At 39.3% G+C, this 19,452-nt stretch overlaps 1 protein-coding gene across 2 annotated transcripts in view; it reads left to right on the forward strand.

The window, feature by feature from the left end:
- The window catches only part of LOC137438599 (unconventional myosin-VIIa), a 218,201-nt gene extending 199,745 nt beyond the window's left edge, over positions 1–18,456 (forward strand). For both annotated transcript variants that reach the window (XM_068133783.2, XM_068133784.2), the window contains exons 45-47: positions 4,636–4,719; positions 13,049–13,168; positions 17,005–18,456. In XM_068133783.2, coding sequence (XP_067989884.2) covers positions 4,636–4,719; positions 13,049–13,168; positions 17,005–17,085 — 285 coding nt within the window. In that variant the 3' untranslated portion in view covers positions 17,086–18,456. The remainder of the gene's footprint in view (positions 1–4,635; positions 4,720–13,048; positions 13,169–17,004) is intronic.
- The last annotated feature ends 996 nt before the right edge of the window (positions 18,457–19,452 follow it).

The raw sequence follows: 19,452 nt of genomic DNA on the forward strand, positions 1-19,452 counted from the left end.
TTAGAATCACACTTTAGAATTACACTTTAGAATTACACTTCAGAATTACCCTTTAGAATTATCCCTTAGAATTACCCATTAGAATTACCCTTTACAATTACCCTTTAGAATCACCCTTTAGAATTGCCCTTTAGAATTACCCTTTACAATTACCCTCGAGAATGAAACTTTAGAATTACACTTTAGCATTACCCTTTCGAATTAAACTTTAGAATTACACTTTAGAATTACCCTTTAGAATTAAACTTTAGAATTACACTTTGGAATTAAACTATAGAATTACACTTTAGAATTAAACTTTAGAATTAAACTTTAGAATTAAACTTTAGAATTACACTTTCGAATTACCCTTTAGAATTAAACTTTCAAATTAAACTTTAGAATTACCCTTCAGAATTAAACTTTAGAATTACACTTTAGAATTACACTTTAGAATGAACTTTAGAATTACACTTTAGAATTACACTTTAGAATTACCCTTTGGAATGAAACTTTAGAATTACACTTTAGAATTACCCTTTAGAATTAAACTTTAGGATTACACTTTAGAATTACCCTTTAGAATTAAACTTTAGAATTACACTTTGGAATTAAACTTTAGGATTACACTTTAGAATTACCCTTTAGAATTAAACTTTAGGATTACACTTTAGAATTACCCTTTAGAATTAAACTTTAGAATTACACTTTGGAATTAAACTTTAGAATTACACTTCAGAATTACCCTTTTGAATTAAACTTTAGAATTAAACTTTAGAATTAAACTTTAGAATTACACTTTAGAATTACACTTTAGAATTACACTTTAGAATTAAACTTTAGAATGAAACTTTAGAATTACACTTTAGAATTACCCTTTAGAATTAAACTTTGGAATTAAACTTTAGAATTAAACTTTAGAATTACACTTTAGAATTCAACTTTAGAATTACCCTTTAGAATTACCCTTTAGAATTTCACTTTAGAATTAAACTTTAGAATTACACTTTAGAATTACACTTTAGAATTGCACTTTAGAATTAAACTTTAGAATTACACTTTAGAATTAAACTTTAGAATTACCCTTTAGAATTAAACTTTAGAATTACACTTTAGAATTACACTTTAGAATTAAACTTTAGAATCACACTTTAGAATTAAACTTTAGAATTAAACTTTAGAATTAAACTTTAGAATTTCTATTTAGTATTAAACTTTAGAATTGCCCTTTAGAATTAAACTTTAGAATCACACTTTAGAATTAAACTTTAGAATTGCCCTTTAGAATTAAACTTTAGAATTTCAATTTAGTATTAAACTTTAGAATTACACTTTAGAATTACACTTTAGAATTAAACTTTAGAATTACACTTTAGAATTAAACTTTAGAATTAAACTTTATAATTAAACTTTAGAATAAAACTTTAGAATAAAACTTTAGAATTTCAATTTAGAATTAAACTTTAGAATTACACTTTAGAATTACCTTTAGAATTACACTTTAGAATTACACTTTAGAATTACACTTTAGAATTACCCTTTAGAATGAAACTTTAGAATGAAACTTTAGAATGAAACTTTAGAATGAAACTTTAGAATGAAACTTTAGAATTACACTTTAGAATTACCCTTTAGAATTAAACTTTGGAATTAAACTTTAGAATTAAACTTTAGAATTACACTTTAGAATTCAACTTTAGAATTATCCTTTAGAATTACCCTTTAGAATTTCACTTTAGAATTAAACTTTAGAATTACACTTTAGAATTACACTTTAGAATTGCACTTTAGAATTAAACTTTAGAATTACACTTTAGAATTAAACTTTAGAATTACACTTTAGAATTAAACTTTAGAATTACACTTTAGAATTAAACTTTAGAATTACACTTTAGAATTGCACTTTAGAATTAAACTTTAGAATTACACTTTAGAATTAAACTTTAGAATTACCCTTTAGAATTACACTTTAGAATTAAACTTTAGAATCACACTTTAGAATTACACTTTAGAATTAAACTTTAGAATTACCCTTTAGAATTAAACTTTAGAATTAAACTTTAGAATTACCCTTTAGAATTAAATTTTAGAATTGCCCTTTGGAATTAAACTTTAGAATTTCAATTTAGAATTAAACTTTAGAATTACACTTTAGAATTGCACTTTAGAATGAAACTTTAGAATTACACTTTAGAATTAAACTTTATAATTAAACTATAGAATTAAACTTTAGAATTACACTTTAGAATTAAACTTTAGAATTAAACTTTAGAATTACACTTTATAATTAAACTTTAGAATTACACTTTAGAATTACACTTTAGAATTAAACTTTAGAATCACACTTTAGAATTAAACTTTAGAATCACACTTTAGAATTACACTTTAGAATTACCCTTTAGAATTAAACTTTAGAATCACACTTTAGAATTAAACTTTAAAATTAAACTTTAGAATTACACTTTATAATTAAACTTTAGAATTAAACTTTAGAATTACACTTTAGAATTAAACTTTAGAATTACACTTTAGAATTACCCTTTAGAATTAAACTTTAGAATCACACTTCAGAATTACACTTTAGAATTAAACTTTAGAATTACACTTTAGAATTACCCTTTAGAATTAAACTTTGGAATTACACTTTAGAATTAAACTTTAGAATCGCACTTTAGAATTACACTTTAGAATTACACTTTAGAATTAAACTTTAGAATTAAACTTTAGAATTAAACTTTTGAATCACACTTTCGAATTACCCTTTCACATTAAACTTTAGAATCACACTTTAGAATTACACTTTAGAATTACACTTTAGAATTACACTTCAGAATTACACGTTAGAATTACCCTTTAGAATTAAACTTTAGAATTAAACTTTAGAATCGCACTTTAGAATTACACTTTAGAATTAAACTTTAGAATTAAACTTTTGAATCACACTTTCGAATTACCCTTTCGCATTAAGCTTTAGAATCACACTTTAGAATTACACTTTAGAATTACACTTTAGAATTAAACTTTAGAATTAAACTTTAGAATTAAACTTTAGAATTACACTTTAGAATGAAACTTTAGAATTACACTTTAGAATTAAACTTTAGAATTAAACTTTAGAATTAAACTTTTGAATCACACTTTCGAATTACCCTTTCGCATTAAACTTTAGAATCACACTTTAGAATTACACTTTAGAATTACACTTTAGAATTAAACTTTAGAATTAAACTTTAGAATTAAACTTTTGAATCACACTTTCGAATTACCCTTTCGCATTAAACTTTAGAATCACACTTTAGAATTACACTTTAGAATTGTCCTTTAGATTTTCCTTTTAGAACCCTCTAGAATTGCACTTTAAAATCCTCTAGGATCAAACACGATGGGTTAGAAAGGTTCTTCTTCATTTTGACATACAGATGGCCAATGGAATGAATACATAGCCAAATAATGAAGTGGCTGCACAGCTTAAAAATTACAACCGACGAATAGTGCTTGCTAGATCGATCACGTGTTGACGTGTGCATGTCATTAAAAAAATACAACCTACGAATGTGAGTCGGATAGCTAATTTGTGAGTTGTTGTTGGAATTTTTTGCTGTCAGAGAAAAGTGAAATAGAGCAGATTAAACTATCAGATTTTTCATTTTAAACACTGTCATGTAATTGATGGATTCTTCAGTTGGTCATATAGCATGTCACCCACACCAGCCGTCGGGGCCCCACCATTGTGGGGACCAGGATGCCCATATGTAAGACCGCCCATGCCACCATCAACCCCCTTCTGGTGAAACTACCTAAAGCCAGGGCACTGCTCACCTCCATCCATTTGTTTCTCTTTGTTCCCACCTGTGGAATCAACTTCCACATTCTCTTCAATCTCATTCTTCCCTCTAGGTCTTCGAGACAGATGTTTACCACCATCTCAGATCGGATCCCCCATCCAAAACCATGATGTTTTCTACCCTCGTTAACCCCACCCAAATGCGTCATGATTTTCCAGTTGGTCCTCCATGGAACTTCCTTCCTTCCTGTTTTTGTCTGTTACATCCTGATCCATCCAGTGTGTAGCTCTTCCACGAGTCTCAACGTTGTATTCAAAAAGACTGAAAAAGGAATGTGGACTGCTTTTCCCATATAAACCAAACGAGGCCTGGTTGGATAAAGATTAAAGTTAATGAACTTTGTTTAGTGAAAAAAGACATCACCGGTGTTTTTTTATTTATTAGCATAGATCTGTAATTTGGCTTAGCGGTTAGGGTGCAGGCTTGGGATCTTAGGATCCTGGGTTCGAATCCCGGTCGATCGCTGAATTAACACCAGGGGGGTTTGGCTCAGCCTGTCATCCTTCTCAGGTCGGCAAATTGAGTACCAGTTCACTGGTAATTCCCTGTGTGTAGTAAGAGGTGACTAACAGGGTTGGTGGCAGGAAGGGCATCCGGCCATAAAACATTGCTTCAAAAAGGAGACCACGGTGCCCGAAAAAGGCCAACCCCTGCTCTGCGGGGGAAAAATGGCCTCTAAAGGTGGTATATAGATCTGTAATTTCACAATAGGTATGTCCTCCACAGACCAGCTTGTCATAAAAATGTTATCAGATGTGTTTTTTTCTGATTCATCTATTATTGATTTTGTTGTTGTTTTTTCTGTATGCAGCAAGGCTCAAACTCCAATTTGCCAGAGATACTGAGAATCGCCATTAACAAAAATGGCGTGACCACGATGGACCCAAAAACGAAGGTAATATTCTGATTTGTAAATATTGCAGTCAATGATTTGAAGTTGTATATCATTTTTAGACAACATATCGTTTCTTAACACAAATCCTAACACACGAGAATAAATATCTGAGGTCATACTTGCCACCAGGATGCTGGGTATTTTAAATGCAATATTTCCTTGAGAGATCAGAACAACGCAGCCTACAATGTCTTTGTCCATTGTTCAATGGACCACTTATGTTCCCAAGGACCTGGGCCCCAGCATCATAATCTCTCCCTGTTCACCCCTCTCCCTCTTTTGGTGTGTGTGTGTGTGTGTGTGTGTGTGTGTGTGTGTGTGTGTGTGTGTGTGTGTGTGTGTGTGTGTGTGTGTCTGGCTGTCTGGCTGTCTGGCTATCTGTCTGTCCAGGCTGTAACTTTTTTTTACCATTTTACCAAGTGTAGGTCAGTGCTAGAGTTCCTCTATTTCCTTCTTTTTTCAGCTTTACCTTTTTCTCTCCATATTTCTTTTTTTTTTCCTTTTGTTTGTCCCATCCCTTTGATGTGTTGGATATACATATACTGTATATATATACAGACTTGGCATTTAATAGGGAATATTTTATTTGTGGGGGTGAACTTACTTTTCAAGATGTCTTAGAACCAAAAGTTCATTGGAATTATGTTGAAATTATTCTACATTTTGTTAATGTGACCTTTAACAGAAACAAAAACCACATTTGACATTTCGAAACAAATAAATTGATCCTTGAAAGGGATGTAAACTGATATCGAACTCAATTCATGGACAGTACTGTGTTAAACTTCTGTACGTTTTCCAGAAGTATCTCTTTATTTTGCACATTAGCCAAAATTTTTTTTAACAAAAACAAAAGTTAAATTACGACTGGGATTACGGACAGTAAAATTACAGTTCAGTACTTCGTGTAACCCCCACGAGCATTCAGGAGAGCACGTACACGTTGAGGCATGCTGTTCACGAGATTTGCCAAGGTTTGGACAGGAATCGCTTGCCATGCAGTGACAATAGCCTGCTGCAATTCATGCACAGAGGTCGGCTGCTGGTCCAAGTGGTCAATTTGACGCGTTAATTCTGCCCACAAGTTCTCTATCGGATTCATATCCGGGGACATGGCAGGCCACTCCATATGCTCTACACCACGGTCAGCAAGAAAGTGTTGGATCATGCGAGCACGATGAGGCTGTGCATTGTCATCTTGGAAGACAAAGTTTCCGCGAAAGGCTGCACGAGCAAATGGAAGCAATGTTTCTTCCAGAATGGCCCTGTACTTGAACTGGTTCAGGTTTCCATTCAGAACAACCAGGTCAGTTTTTCCCCCTGCATGAAAAGCAGCCCAAACGGTCACCCCACCACCTCCAGCTTGGACTCTTGGCACTATACAATCTTTGTTGTAGGCTTCATGCACTTGTCTGCGCACTCGGACGCGGCCATCTTGACGATAGACCAGAAATCTAGACTCGTCACTGAAGATCACGTGATTCCAGTGTCCTAGCTGCCATTGACGGTGCTCTCTGGTCCACTGCAATCAGTGCTGGCAGTGTTGTCTGGTCAGGCGTGGTTTCCTCAGGGGACGCCTGGCACGATAGCCTGCTTGAACCAGTCGTTGGTTGACTAGCCTTCTGGATACAGGCACATTTGTCAGTTACTGCCACTCAGCCCTAAGCCGATTAGCTGACTTGGTACGGCCATTGCGGACTAACCGGTGCAGCTGGCGATCATCCCTCCTTGTGGTTCTGCGGGGACGTCCTGGCCTCGGTATTGGAGTAGGGACACCCCTCTGAGCTTTTCGTTTCGGGATCTTTGACACCTGACCTTGAGTGATGCCATACTGCCGAGCAATAGCACGCTGTTTCATGCCGTAATTTCGTAAAGCCACCACTCCATGACAAACAGCATTGTCGAGTTGACGGACCATCTCCAGAGGAAGTGGCAATAACTTTTGGAGACGTGCAGCAGTTGTTTTCCACTAATACAGGACGCAACAACCCTTGTATACCCGACTGTGAAGCCAATCATCAAATGCACCTGTCCATACATTTTGCCACACCACCTGTGATATAATCCTGTTGTTGACTTCTTGCTGCGACAGACAATCAGTGACATAGTTCTTTTAACAAATAAATCACCAAAGTGTAAAAGAAACTCACCAGATTGATATACTGAGTTAAGAAAGTAAACCCGTCAAGAAAAAAAAAAAATTCCATATTAAATGCCAAGTCTGTATATATATATATCTATATAATATAAGTTCAAAACACATCTGGGCACAAGTGTGCCTCACTGACCGGGTCCTCAGTCGAGGTCCTCAGCATCATCCCGTTTCGGCCCTTCAACCTCGATACGGTCAGCCAAGGTGGGCCAGCAGAAATAGAAACATACCTCCATTTATATATGTATATATATATATATGGCCTCTAAAGGCATATATAATTATATTACATATAATATTACAATATTATATGTTGTGTGTTATATTATTGTGTTGTGTGTGTTGTTATGTTGTGTGTTGTGTTATATTATTATAATATATGTTATATTATCACATACATATTAATATTACATATGTTGTATTATAACATTACAATTACACATATATAATAATAATAATAACTAGAACTGCCACTTTAAAACTGCTGGCAGTGATGACCGGTTTACTCGCACCCACTTTTGATGCAACCCACTGTTGATACAACCCCACTTTTGATACAACCCCACTTGTGATACAACCCCACTTTCATTGGACATGCTTTGACACAACCCCCTTGGATACAACCCCGACACACACACACACACACACACACACACACACACACACACACACACACATACACACACACACACACACATACCCCCTACCCCCTCCCACACACACACGCACACCCCTCCCCCCACACGCACACCCCTCCAAACACACACACACACCCACCCACACACACACACACACACACACACACACACCCACACACACACATCCCTCCCCCCCCCCCCACACACACACATCCCTCCCCCCACACACACACACACACATCCCCCCTACACACACACACACACACACACACACACACACACATGCACACACACATACACACATCCCCCCTACCCCCACCCACACCCCTCCCCCCAAACACACACACACACACAACCAACCCCCCCACCCCCCACCTACACACACACACACACACACATCCCTCCACCCCCACACACACACACATCCCCCCTACACACACACACGCTTATTTTTCAAGATATGCAGGTTGCAAGGTCAGATATATATATGGTGGCGGCCATCTTGGATTTTGACGTGGCGACCCAATTTTCGATAGCGTTCTTCCTTGTGCCTAGATACACCCACACACCAAATTAGAAGTTGCTACTTCGCTTATTTTTCAAGATATGCAGGTTGCAAGGTCAGACATATATATGGTGGCGGCCATCTTGGATTTTGACGTGGCGACCCAATTTTCGATAGCTTTCTTCCTTGTGTCTAGATACACCCACACACCAAATTAGAAGTTGCTACTTTGCTTATTTTTCAAGATATGCAGGTTGCAAGGTTCAGACATACATGGTGGCGGCCATCTTGGATTTTGCCGTGGCGACCCAATTTTCAATAGCTGGCGCATGCGCAGATGGGTTGCACTGCGATGCCACTGAAAAGCGACTGAGAAAACCGCGCATGCGCAGATCGCGGACATGATTCATTTCGATTTCTATCTTTATTTAATTTCCGAAAAGACGTCTGCATTCGAAAATCGCGTGATGACGTCACGACGTAAATGCATTTCTTCATATAACTTCAGATCGGCTGGATGGATTTTGACGAAATAAATGGCATCGTGTAGGGCATTTATTTGCTCAAATTTGAAGACCAATTGCGACCATGACAGCCATTTCCTTCTCGCACAGCACCTTACATAATATGTGGATGGATGTTTGCACATGCGCAAATGGCCCACTGTATTTTCGTGTATTACGTACGCGCCTTGATGGGCTTACTTTCAGTGAAATACGATCGAGTTAAAAATAGTCAGAATTTGAGCAAATCTGTTTCATTCGTTTTTTTAATATGCCTCATCGATTGACAAATCTGCAATTATAATTTTTTTTGAAGTTCAAATGACCGCGGGAGATCGCGTTATCGTGAGCACGTTCTGGAAAGACAAAATGGTGTGTTTCTTCTTCTTTCAACAATAAAGACTTATAGCTTCGCGACCGTACATGCAATCATCTTGAAAGTTTGCACACTTGTTTCGCTTGATGAGAGCCACATTGCATTAAAAATTCAAGTCGATCCATGCAGTGGTTCAAGAGTTACAAGCTTTTTAAAATTTAAACTTCCATTATTTATTGTGGCCAAACCATGTGACTTATCAAAACGTCTCAAGTAACGACGAAACAGCCCCCCATGAGGAACATTTGTGTAAAGTTTCCACTCGATATCTCCACAAATTATGGAGGTGATTCCATTTCTAGTTTGAAATTTTAAAACGTCATAACTCTGAAACCACGTGTCGGATGACGTCATGCTCGCTGACTTTTTTGTTCGTCATGGGTATGCGAATATGCATGCCAAGTTTGGCTCGATCCGTTCAGCCGTTGCGGAGAAAAAGGGGTTTTTGTGTTTTTTCACGGAAAACAAGATGGCGGCCGAACCATGTGACGTATGACTTCGAAAATTTTGCATTCTGAGTTTTTTTTAACTAAGCATCTGGGAAAAAAAATCCCATTTTCGGGGGAGAAAAATTGTGTTTGACGAATTCTTACCTCTTAACGTTAGCATTTTTAATATACTCGATACACATGTCTTTTGTTCCCATTGAAGAGTTCTTTAGAATGAGCCATTCCTCAAATTTTTCCATTGAGCCGTTGCGGAGATACAGAGGGGAAAAGTTGAATTTGTTTTACAAGATGGCGCCCACACCACGTGACCTATGACGTCATAATTAGCATGAAAAAATTCTAGGAGCCGAGAGGATCATTTGATGAAAATTTCCTGTCAATCCGACCAGCGGTTGCTGAGAACATTAATTATGAAGTTTTCGGAGGTGCAAAATAGGGCGGAAGAATAATAATAAGAAATACTCTAGCAGTAATAATAGGTTTCTCTCCATTTCATGGAGAGTAAACCTAATTATTTTTTTGATCGGTAATAACAAAATATTTTTTTACCCCTGTCTGTCTGTCTGTCTGGTTTTTCTGTGAACAGGATATCTCAAAAAGTTGTGGAGGGATTCACACGAAATTTGGTGGAGAGGTTGGGTGTGTGGCAAGAGGACCAAATGATTAGATTTTTTTTTTTTTTTGTATACTGAATCGAGGCTCGTGAAAGAGCTAACATTTATTTCACAAACAAATCAACCAGACAAACAAAATATACAAAAAGAGGGAGCGGAAGACGAGATGGGGAGAGAAGGGGAAGCACACAACCACAACATTTGAGGACAGGGAGAAGTGTGGGAGGGAGAGGGCTTGGGGGCAGGAGGCATGGGAAGGGGAGGGGGGGGGGGGGGGAGAGGTATAAAACACAAGGGGACCGAAATTAGCGGGGGTAGAAAAGATCAAGGTTTTGTATGGGGGAGGATAAGAGATGGTGGTGAACAGCTGTTTTAAAGACCTGGAGGGTGGAGTGGGATTGAAGAGAGTGAGGGAGTTTGTTCCAGAGGCGGCAGAAAAGAGGAATGAAGGAGTGAAGGTGAGCAGAAAGTCTTGATTTTGGCAGTTTAACCATAAGAGGGTTGCAGGCAGATCTTGTGCGACCTGTAGGAATATTTGGGGGACAGAGCCCAGAGAGAGCTGGGGGGGCAAGGCCAGAGAGGAGTCGGTAGAAGACAGAAAGACCACCAACCTGCCTGCGGTGAGTGAGTGAAAGGCCCTTGGAGTTAGCTTCATCGCGGGAGATTCCAATGATTCTGAACGCTTTGGTTTCAACAGCGTGAAGACGAGCTAGGTGTGAGGCAGGAGCACCAGACCAGAGGGGAGAGCAGTATTCCATAGAGCTGCGGATGAAAGCCTTGTATGTGGTGAGGAGCTCAGGTGTGCCAAGGAAGGACTACGCACGACGGAGGATGCCCAGTTGGCGACTGGCTTTGGAGGCCAGATTTGAAATGTGGTTTTCCCAGGAAAGATCATGGCAAATAGTGAGACCCAAAAGCTTGAGTGACAGAACTTCTTGGAGAGGATTATTCAGAAAGTGGATGGGAGGGTTTTCCAGTCGGTCTTTTCGGAGAGACATCGTAAGAGTGTGAGATTTATCAGGATTGAAAGACATGTTCCAGTTGTTTGCCCAGACTGTGATTTTAGTGAAGTGAAGTGATTTTAGTGAAGATTTTAGTGAAGATGTGGATCCGGATCTGGAATTGGGAATTTTCCTCAGTGATTTTTCACTATTGAGTGATAGGGCTAAAAAGGATATATAATATGATATCTCAAAAGGTTTTGGACGGATTCAGATGTAACTTGGTGGAGAGGTTGGATGAGTGACAAGGACAAATTGATTCCATATTGGTGAAGGTCAAATCCAGATCCGGATATGAGAATTTTCTATAATTCTTCAAGTGATTCTTTACCATTGAGATATGGGGCCAAAAACGATATATATATATATCAATATATGGCACAATATTTCAAAGGTTATGGATGAGCTATGATTAAACTAAACTTGTTGGATAAGTTGGTTAGGTGACGAGAACAAGCCGATTAGATTTGGGTTCAGATCCGGATCCAGATCCGGAAATATCAATGGGATACAAAACATAAACTGTTCGGCCTGGAGGAGTTATGCGCTCTAATGAGTGGTGTTCCAGTTTATTCCTGCTTTTATTATTATTTTTGCTTTCAATAGCTCACTTTTTCTTTAATTTCTCGGCCTCCTGGCCTTGTTAATATCCCGGTAGTTTAAGTATTACCTTACAACATACCTCCATTTTTTTAATGCTAAAATAGTTACTGAGCTTAACAAACGTGGTTCCATTGTTTCCTTGGTTGGTAGGTTCATATATATATATATATATATATATTTGTATACAAGATCGAGGCTCGCGAAAGAGCTAACATTAATCACACAAAAAATCAAACAGACACATAAAACATATAATAAGGGGAGAGGTAGACAAGATGGGGAGAGAGAAGGAAGCACACAAATACAACATTTGAGAACAGGGACATCGGGAGATCTGTGGGAGGGAGAGGGCTTGGGGGAGGAGGCGTGGGAAGGGGGGGGGGGGGGGGGTTAAATATTGTGTCTTTACGAAATAAAAAATATTGTGTCTTTTTTTTCCCCACCCTCTGGAACTCACTACCTCACACCATCAGAGACTCCTCCTCACTCACCACATTCAAAACATCACTCAAGACCCACTTGTTCAACACTGCATTCAACATTTAACCCACAGCATTTAACCCCTGACTATCTCTTCTCCTTCTCCTTCCTTCTGCTTTGATTATTTACCTATTGATTTTTGTCTTTTTGCACTTGTTTTTTGTACTCTGTCAAAGCGTCTTTGGGCTTCTTGAAAAGCGCTATATAAAATAAATGTATTATTATTATTATTATTATTGTTTATATTATTTTGTCACATGGCGTAACATCCCTCAATACGAATTTATTCCCCTTCAAGGTTGAAGAGGAGCACCTTTTCCATTTATGCTACCACTGCGTCAGTCTTTAGTTTGTTTTGAGTGTGGCTAATATGGTCATCTTAAGAACTCTTGCCTAAAAAATGTTACAAGAGTGGAGTCGCTATCCCAGACATTACTCAACAACAGGTATTTAGTGGGACTTCCGCTAACAATGAAAAAGGGAGAAGAAGATTCTGGAGGGTCTACAGTAGAGAAACATAGATGTAGGAAAATAATTATCTCGCACACTAACTGATCTAATGGGCGAGATAATATAGTCTTATTAGTTCCTTAATTTTCTGAGGTTGTCATTGATGGTAGAGTTGGTGCACCACCTCTCCTCCATCAGCCGCCACCAGTCGGGGAGATTCCTCAACCTCTTGTATCTTCAGGACCACTGCAGGATAGCAGTATGTTTGGTATTGAGGATATTATTGCTGTGCATTCAGCATCTGAATCTCTCAAGTGCAAAGACTTTAAACCTGCAACCCTTTAAACCCTGAGAGTCTGTACGTACCTCCAGTCTCAGCTTTCTACTATTCTATCATTCACCTCCATCGTTTAGCTTCTTAATATCTGTCCAGGCTGTAACTGAGCTTGGTTATCTTTGAAAAAAGAGGAAAAAAATTGCATTATTATACTTTCAACTTGGATTCACCAGAGTAAACCAGACGATTATCATTATGCCTTTTGCGCTTCTATGATCCAGGACGTTATCGACGTGTGTCCCTTCAACCGGATTTTCCGATGGAACAGTGGAAACACGTTCTTTCACTTGACTATCGGGGGTGCAATAAATGGCAGAAAACTCCTCTGCGAAACATCGATGGTGAGTCAAACCGCTTCATCACACACAATAAACCAAATTTGGGAAATGGCTTGGACCATGATGCAAGCTTTTTTTATGCCTCGGCCGACGAAGTCGCCGGAGGCATTATGTTTTCATGTCCATCCGTCCGTCCGTCCGTCCGTCCTTCCGCCCGTGATAGGTTTTCATTACGACGATAACTTGAGAACGGCTAAAGGGATCTGAGTCAAAGTTGGTGCAGGTATGTATAATGAGGTATAGATGAACTGATTAGATTTTGGGGTCACTTGGTCAAAGGGCAAAGGTCAGAGATCATGTTAGGTAAAAATACTGTTACTGAGATAACTTGTGAACCAGTGATGGGATTCTGACCAAATTTGGTACATTGATGTAGAATGATGTAAATATTAACGGATTAAATTTTGGGGTCAAGAGGTCAAAGGTCAGAGGTCATGTTAGGTAAAAAATACTGTTACTGAGATAACTTGTGAACCAGTGATGGGACTCTGACCAAATTTGGTACATTGATGTAGAATGATGTAAATATTAACTGATTAGATTTTGGGGTCAAGAGGTCAAAGGTCAGAGGTCATGTTAGGTTAAAAAAAATACTGTTACTGAGATAACTTGTGAACCAGTGATGGGATTCTGACCAAATTTGGTACATTTATGTATAATCATATAAAGATTAACTGATTAGATTTTGGTGTCAAGAGGTCAAAGGTCAAAGTCTGTAATAGGTCTATAACTTGAGAATGGCTGAAGTGATCTAATTCAAACTTAGTACAGGCATGTATAATGATGTAAAGATTAAGTAATTCGATTTTGGGGGTCAAAGGTCAAAGGTCGAATCTGTAATAGGTATATAACTTGAGAATGGCTGAAATTATCTAATTCGAAACTTGGTCCAGATAAGTATAATATTGTAAAGATTAAGTGATTCGATTTTGGGATCAAAGGTCAAAGGTCAAATCTGTAATAGGTCTATAACTTGAGAATGGCTGAAATTATCTAATTCGAAACTTGGTCCAGATAAGTATAATATTGTAAAGATTAAGTGATTCGATTTTGGGGTCAAAGGTCAAAAGTCAAATCTGTAATACGTAGGTCTATAACTTGAGAACGGCTGAAGTGATCTAATTCAGGTACAGGTATGTATAATATTGTAAAGATTAAGTGATTACATTTTGGGGTCAAAGGTCAAATCTGTAATAGGTCTATAACTTGAGAACAGCTGAAGTGATCCAATTCAAACTTAGTACAAGTATGTATAATGATGTAAAGATTAACGTATTATAATTTGAGGTCAAGCGGTCAAAGGTTAAAGGTCAAAGTCTGCATTATGTCTAACTTGAGAATGGCTAAATGGATCCAATTCAAACTTGGTACACACATATGTACAATGATGTAAAGATTAACTGATTAGATTTTGGTGGTCCTGAAGTCAAAGGCCAAAGGTCAGAAGTCATGTCAGGTAAAAATGTGAGAACTTGTGAACAGCTGAAGGGATTTAAATTTAAACTTCGTACAGGTATGTATAATGATGTAAACATGAACTGATAAAATGTTGGGGTCAATAGGTCAAAGGTCAGAGGTCATATCAGGTAAAATGTGCTAACTTGGGCACAGCTGAATGGATTTAAATCAAACTTGATACAAGTATTAAAATGATGTAATAATGTGGGCGGAGGCATATCAGTCGACGTCGTGACATCGAAGAGTGTCGTTCTAGTTCCTTTTAATTTCCACTTTACACTACACTAGTACACCCTCTCCGTAAGGAAGCATCAGAAGGATCATGTTATTATCCTCTCTGGGGTATATAGATTGCAGTAGATCTAGGCTCCAGTTCGTTAGTTTGTGGGGTACGCAATAAGCATATAAAGTCTCAAGAATGTCGGGTTTCTTCGCTTTCAGCTTCGTGTTAAACAGCAGTAGCAACTGTTTCAAAAGGTAATCATATGTGTTTGTGGTTTATAATATTATTTACTTCCGGTAGAGGTGCCCCACAGAATGCAACTAGAAGCTATTTGTACACCTTAACATGGCGTTTGGTCAATGAGGAAAAACCCCTTGGGAGGGGAGATATTATTAGCCCATCTCCCCACGCAATGGGAGACATGATTTTGCAATCACTTCTGTGTGTGTCTGTCCAGGTCATAACTTTTTACCATTTGAGCTTTTGTCATAAAAATTTCAACAAAACTTTATTATGAGAATATGGAGAAGGCAAATTATAATCTGGTCAAAAGGTCAAAGGACAACATCACTTAAAATTGTCAGTTTTCATCCAATTGACCTGAAATTTAAAACATTTGCACATTGGGTTGCTGAAATGTTTCACCAATCAAAAGCTAAAAGCCTTTTTTTTTTTAGATCAAAAGGTCAAAGGTCAAGGTTGCATAGAATATCAATGTCAGTGACCCAATTCATCGAGTGGAACCTGTGTTCTGTCAAAGTCAAAGGTCAAAGCCGATTGCTCTTTCTTGTTACCCTCGCCAGAGGATAGGGTATTGCATTTGAGTCCGTTTGTTTGTCTGTCTGTCTGTCTGTTTGTTTGTCCGCACAGAATAAATATGATTTTCTCTGCAACCGTTGGTCCGATTGACAGGAGATTTTCACCATCGGTGCAACTCCATCTGTATAATTTTTTAATGATAATTATGACGTCATAGGTCTCGTGGTTTGGCCGCCATCTTGGAAAAACCGAAAAACTTTGCACCTCTATATCTCCAAAAGTGCTGAATAGAAAAATTGAGACATGGCTCATTGTAAAGAACTCTTCATGTGGAATACAATATATTAATGATGATGTCATAGGTGCCTCCATTATGACGTCATAATTCGACAAGTACAAAACTTCATCCTATAAAGATGAAATATCTTTAGCGTCATGTCGGCATAAATTGGTGGAGAAAAAAATAAAATAATGATGACGTCATCGGTCACGTGGTTCGGCCGCCATATTTGTTTTAACACAAAAGGTTTAAAAACCACTGAAAATACATCCCGGCGAGGGGTTTGCAATCTCTGATTGCTCTATTTCTTGTTGCTTTTGTTATTAGAAGTGGCCTTGGAAAAATGCCACGATCTATACACTTTAACATGGAATTTAGTCCCCTTCGTTCTCCTGCCAAGTTTGGTTGAGATTCGATAAGTAACGACTGGATGTATCGCTGCCAAGAAGACAGACAGACAGACACCCAATTGCATATATTAGTACGATGGCAATTCTGTGACAGTGATCACCTTGCTGAAGATCAACGACAAACAACAACACAACAACATGCATTTTAAAGGCCATTTTCCCTGCTAGAGCGGGGGTTAGCCTTGCGGTCCCCATGACAATCTTCTCCATTTTGCCCTATTTTCTGCATCTCTCCTTGTTAACCCCCTTGCCCGCATTTCTTCTTCCACCATCTTTAGCCAAGTCTTTTTCGGTCTTCCCCGTCCTCTACTTCCTTCTACATTCATTTCCATCACTCTTCTCAACCAGTCACTTTCATCCTTCCTCAACACATGACCAAACCATCTCAACCTGTTCCTCTTCACAGCATCAATCACAGGCTCTATTCCCATCATCTTTCGCAATTCATCATTTGTCTTCCTCTCTCTCAACGATACTCCACACATCCACCGAACCATTCGCATTTCCACCCTTTCCAACCTTCGTTGCTGCTCTACGCAACGACAAAACCGTTGTGTAATCATTTCAAATTATATTTGTAGAATTATGAAAAGTGTAAAAGTTAAAAGTATCTCATCCCACATTATACAATGTAACGATTCACAGTTATTCCGACATAGTGAGATGTTCATCCATTAATCAGTGTGAACGGATGATTTTACTTCAACAGGGAAGCAAGATGGATGACCTGCTGACATCATACATCGACCAGCTGATGGCCACATTCAAACAACAGAACCAACAACTGTAAATGTCCTTCCCACAATACTGTACAAACTTTTGTAACAAATGGTGCCGTTAAATGGGTTAAAGTTTGCAACTGCTCAGTGTATTAACTTTTCAAGCGCTCGCCTGTAATTTGGTGATTATAACACGTTAATGAGTTTATACTTCTTTCTTCATATTTCTTGCTTTGTGTTTGTCCTTTGTTTGATGAATTTTAATTGACCGAGAAAGAAATATCATCTGTGACGGACACTGGAAAGAAAATGGAATCTTTCTTTTCTGCGAACTCTCATCTATTACTATAATAAGGAGAAGTGTCCGTCCATGTGCGTGTCCGTACATCATGCTTTATCCTAAAGGGTTTCTGCTGTCATAAAATAACAAAAAATAGTCCCGTTGGAAAGCTAATAATCGATTTACTTGAACCTAACATTCATGTCTGTTTAATCATAACAGTAACATTAACAGTTTTAAAAGCCCATCTTTTGGGAATGGAGGAAGAAGAAGAAGCAAGCCTTTTTTTTTTTTTTTTCCCTATACTGAATCGAGGCTCGTAAAAGAGCTGACAACCGCGAGGGAAAGACAGCACAGGGGGACCACGAGGGAAAGACAAAGACAGCACATGGGGACCACGAGGGAAAGACAAAGACAGCACAGGGGGACCACGAGGGAAAGACAAAGACAGCACATGGGGACCACGAGGGAAAGACAAAGACAGCACAGGGGGACCACGAGGGAAAGACAAAGACAGCACAGGGGGACCACGAGGGAAAGACAAAGACAGCACAGGGGGACCATGAGGGAAAGACAAAGACAGCACAGGGGGGCCACAAGGGAAAGACAAAGACAGCACAGGGGGACCACGAGGGAAAGACAAAGACAGCACATGGGGACCACGAGGGAAAGACAAAGACAGCACATGGGGACCGCGAGGGAAAGACAGCACATAGGGACCACGAGGGACTTGGAGCTTTAATGTTGCGGATCCAACAGTACGACAGGTGGAATCCTTTTGAATAGAGCGCAACAGATTCAGAAGGAGCACACAACATCATATGTAGTAATACTTCTCGAAGCAATAGAAGAAATATTTAATAGTACATGGACGGACACACAAACAACAACAACCACAGACACGTGACAGCAGCAATAACTACTACATGTTATAAAAGATCCTTTTTTTCTTGTTTCACTCATTTTACATCCTCATTGAGACTCACAGATAGTTATGCAGCATGTCTGTGAAGTGTAACATGCTGTTTTTTGATGAACCACATCAGCGAAGCGACGGGTAGGCTCGGCTATAGTACCAATGAAATTCGTGTTAACTGAACCCTTTCACAAATGTGTAAGAATGCATCGGAATTGCAAAGAGGAAATAAAAACCAAAAACGACTGTTATTTTGGTCTTTCTTTTTATTTTACCGAAGGTTGAGTCCTGTGGAAATGTGAAATTATTGAGTATTTGCGCTTGGTTACTCCTTTTACTCATTCTCCTATCTTATAAGCATCCTACTGTGGCGGGCACAAGGGTCAATAATTCCGCGCACCAGTGGGTGGCGCGAGCGTCCAGGCGGGGAACTGAAATACATGCCCTGCCTTTCGGCCGATCGGCCACGCCCGGGGGCATGGCGTGGCCTCGGTACATAAATGCGGGCTCTAAGCTCGAGCCCGCCCAGTGCTGATATGCGAGCTTGTAATAAAGACTCTTGTTTGTATCCACGCGTTGTGGCCTACCTCTCTGGCAATCGAGTCGTGTGTGCACAGTACCACACTGGTGACCCCGATTGGTTCAGCCGTTGCTGACCCCCGAACGCGCCATGGCTACCAATGCCGTCGCAATCAAACTCCCGGAGTTTGGGAAGCACAAGCCGACGTTTGGTTTGTGCAGGCTGAAGCTCAAATCCAACTCCGGGGCATCACGGCGGACGAGACCAGGTACTACCACGTGGTCGCCGCCCTCAGGCCCGGCACTGCCGCCCACGTCGTGTCCATCCTTCGGCGCCCGCCGGGCGACCACAAGTACGAGGCACTCAAACGTCTCCTCCTCGCCACGTTCGGGCTCACGGAGGTCGAACGTGCCGACCGCCTCCTGGACCTTCCCGCCCTCGGCGACACACGACCATCCGTCCAGATGGATTTCATGCTGTCCCTGCTTGGAGACCAGCGCCCAGATTTCTTATTCCGAGCACTTTTCCTACGCCAGCTACCTGTACAGGTGCACCTCGCGCTGGCCGGTTCCAAAATAACGGAACCCCGTGCCCTGGCTGGAGAGGCCGACAAGTTTTTCGCAGCCTGCGACGCGTGGTCGGTGTACGGTGCTGCTGTAGTGGATCCCGGCACGGAGGCTAAAGCGCCCCCTGCTTCCCTCGTGGCCGCTGCTACGCCCCAC

This window comes from Myxine glutinosa, chromosome 13 (genome assembly GCF_964187855.1).
Source record: "Myxine glutinosa chromosome 13, kmMyxGlut1.1, whole genome shotgun sequence".
Taxonomy (NCBI): domain Eukaryota; kingdom Metazoa; phylum Chordata; class Myxini; order Myxiniformes; family Myxinidae; genus Myxine; species Myxine glutinosa.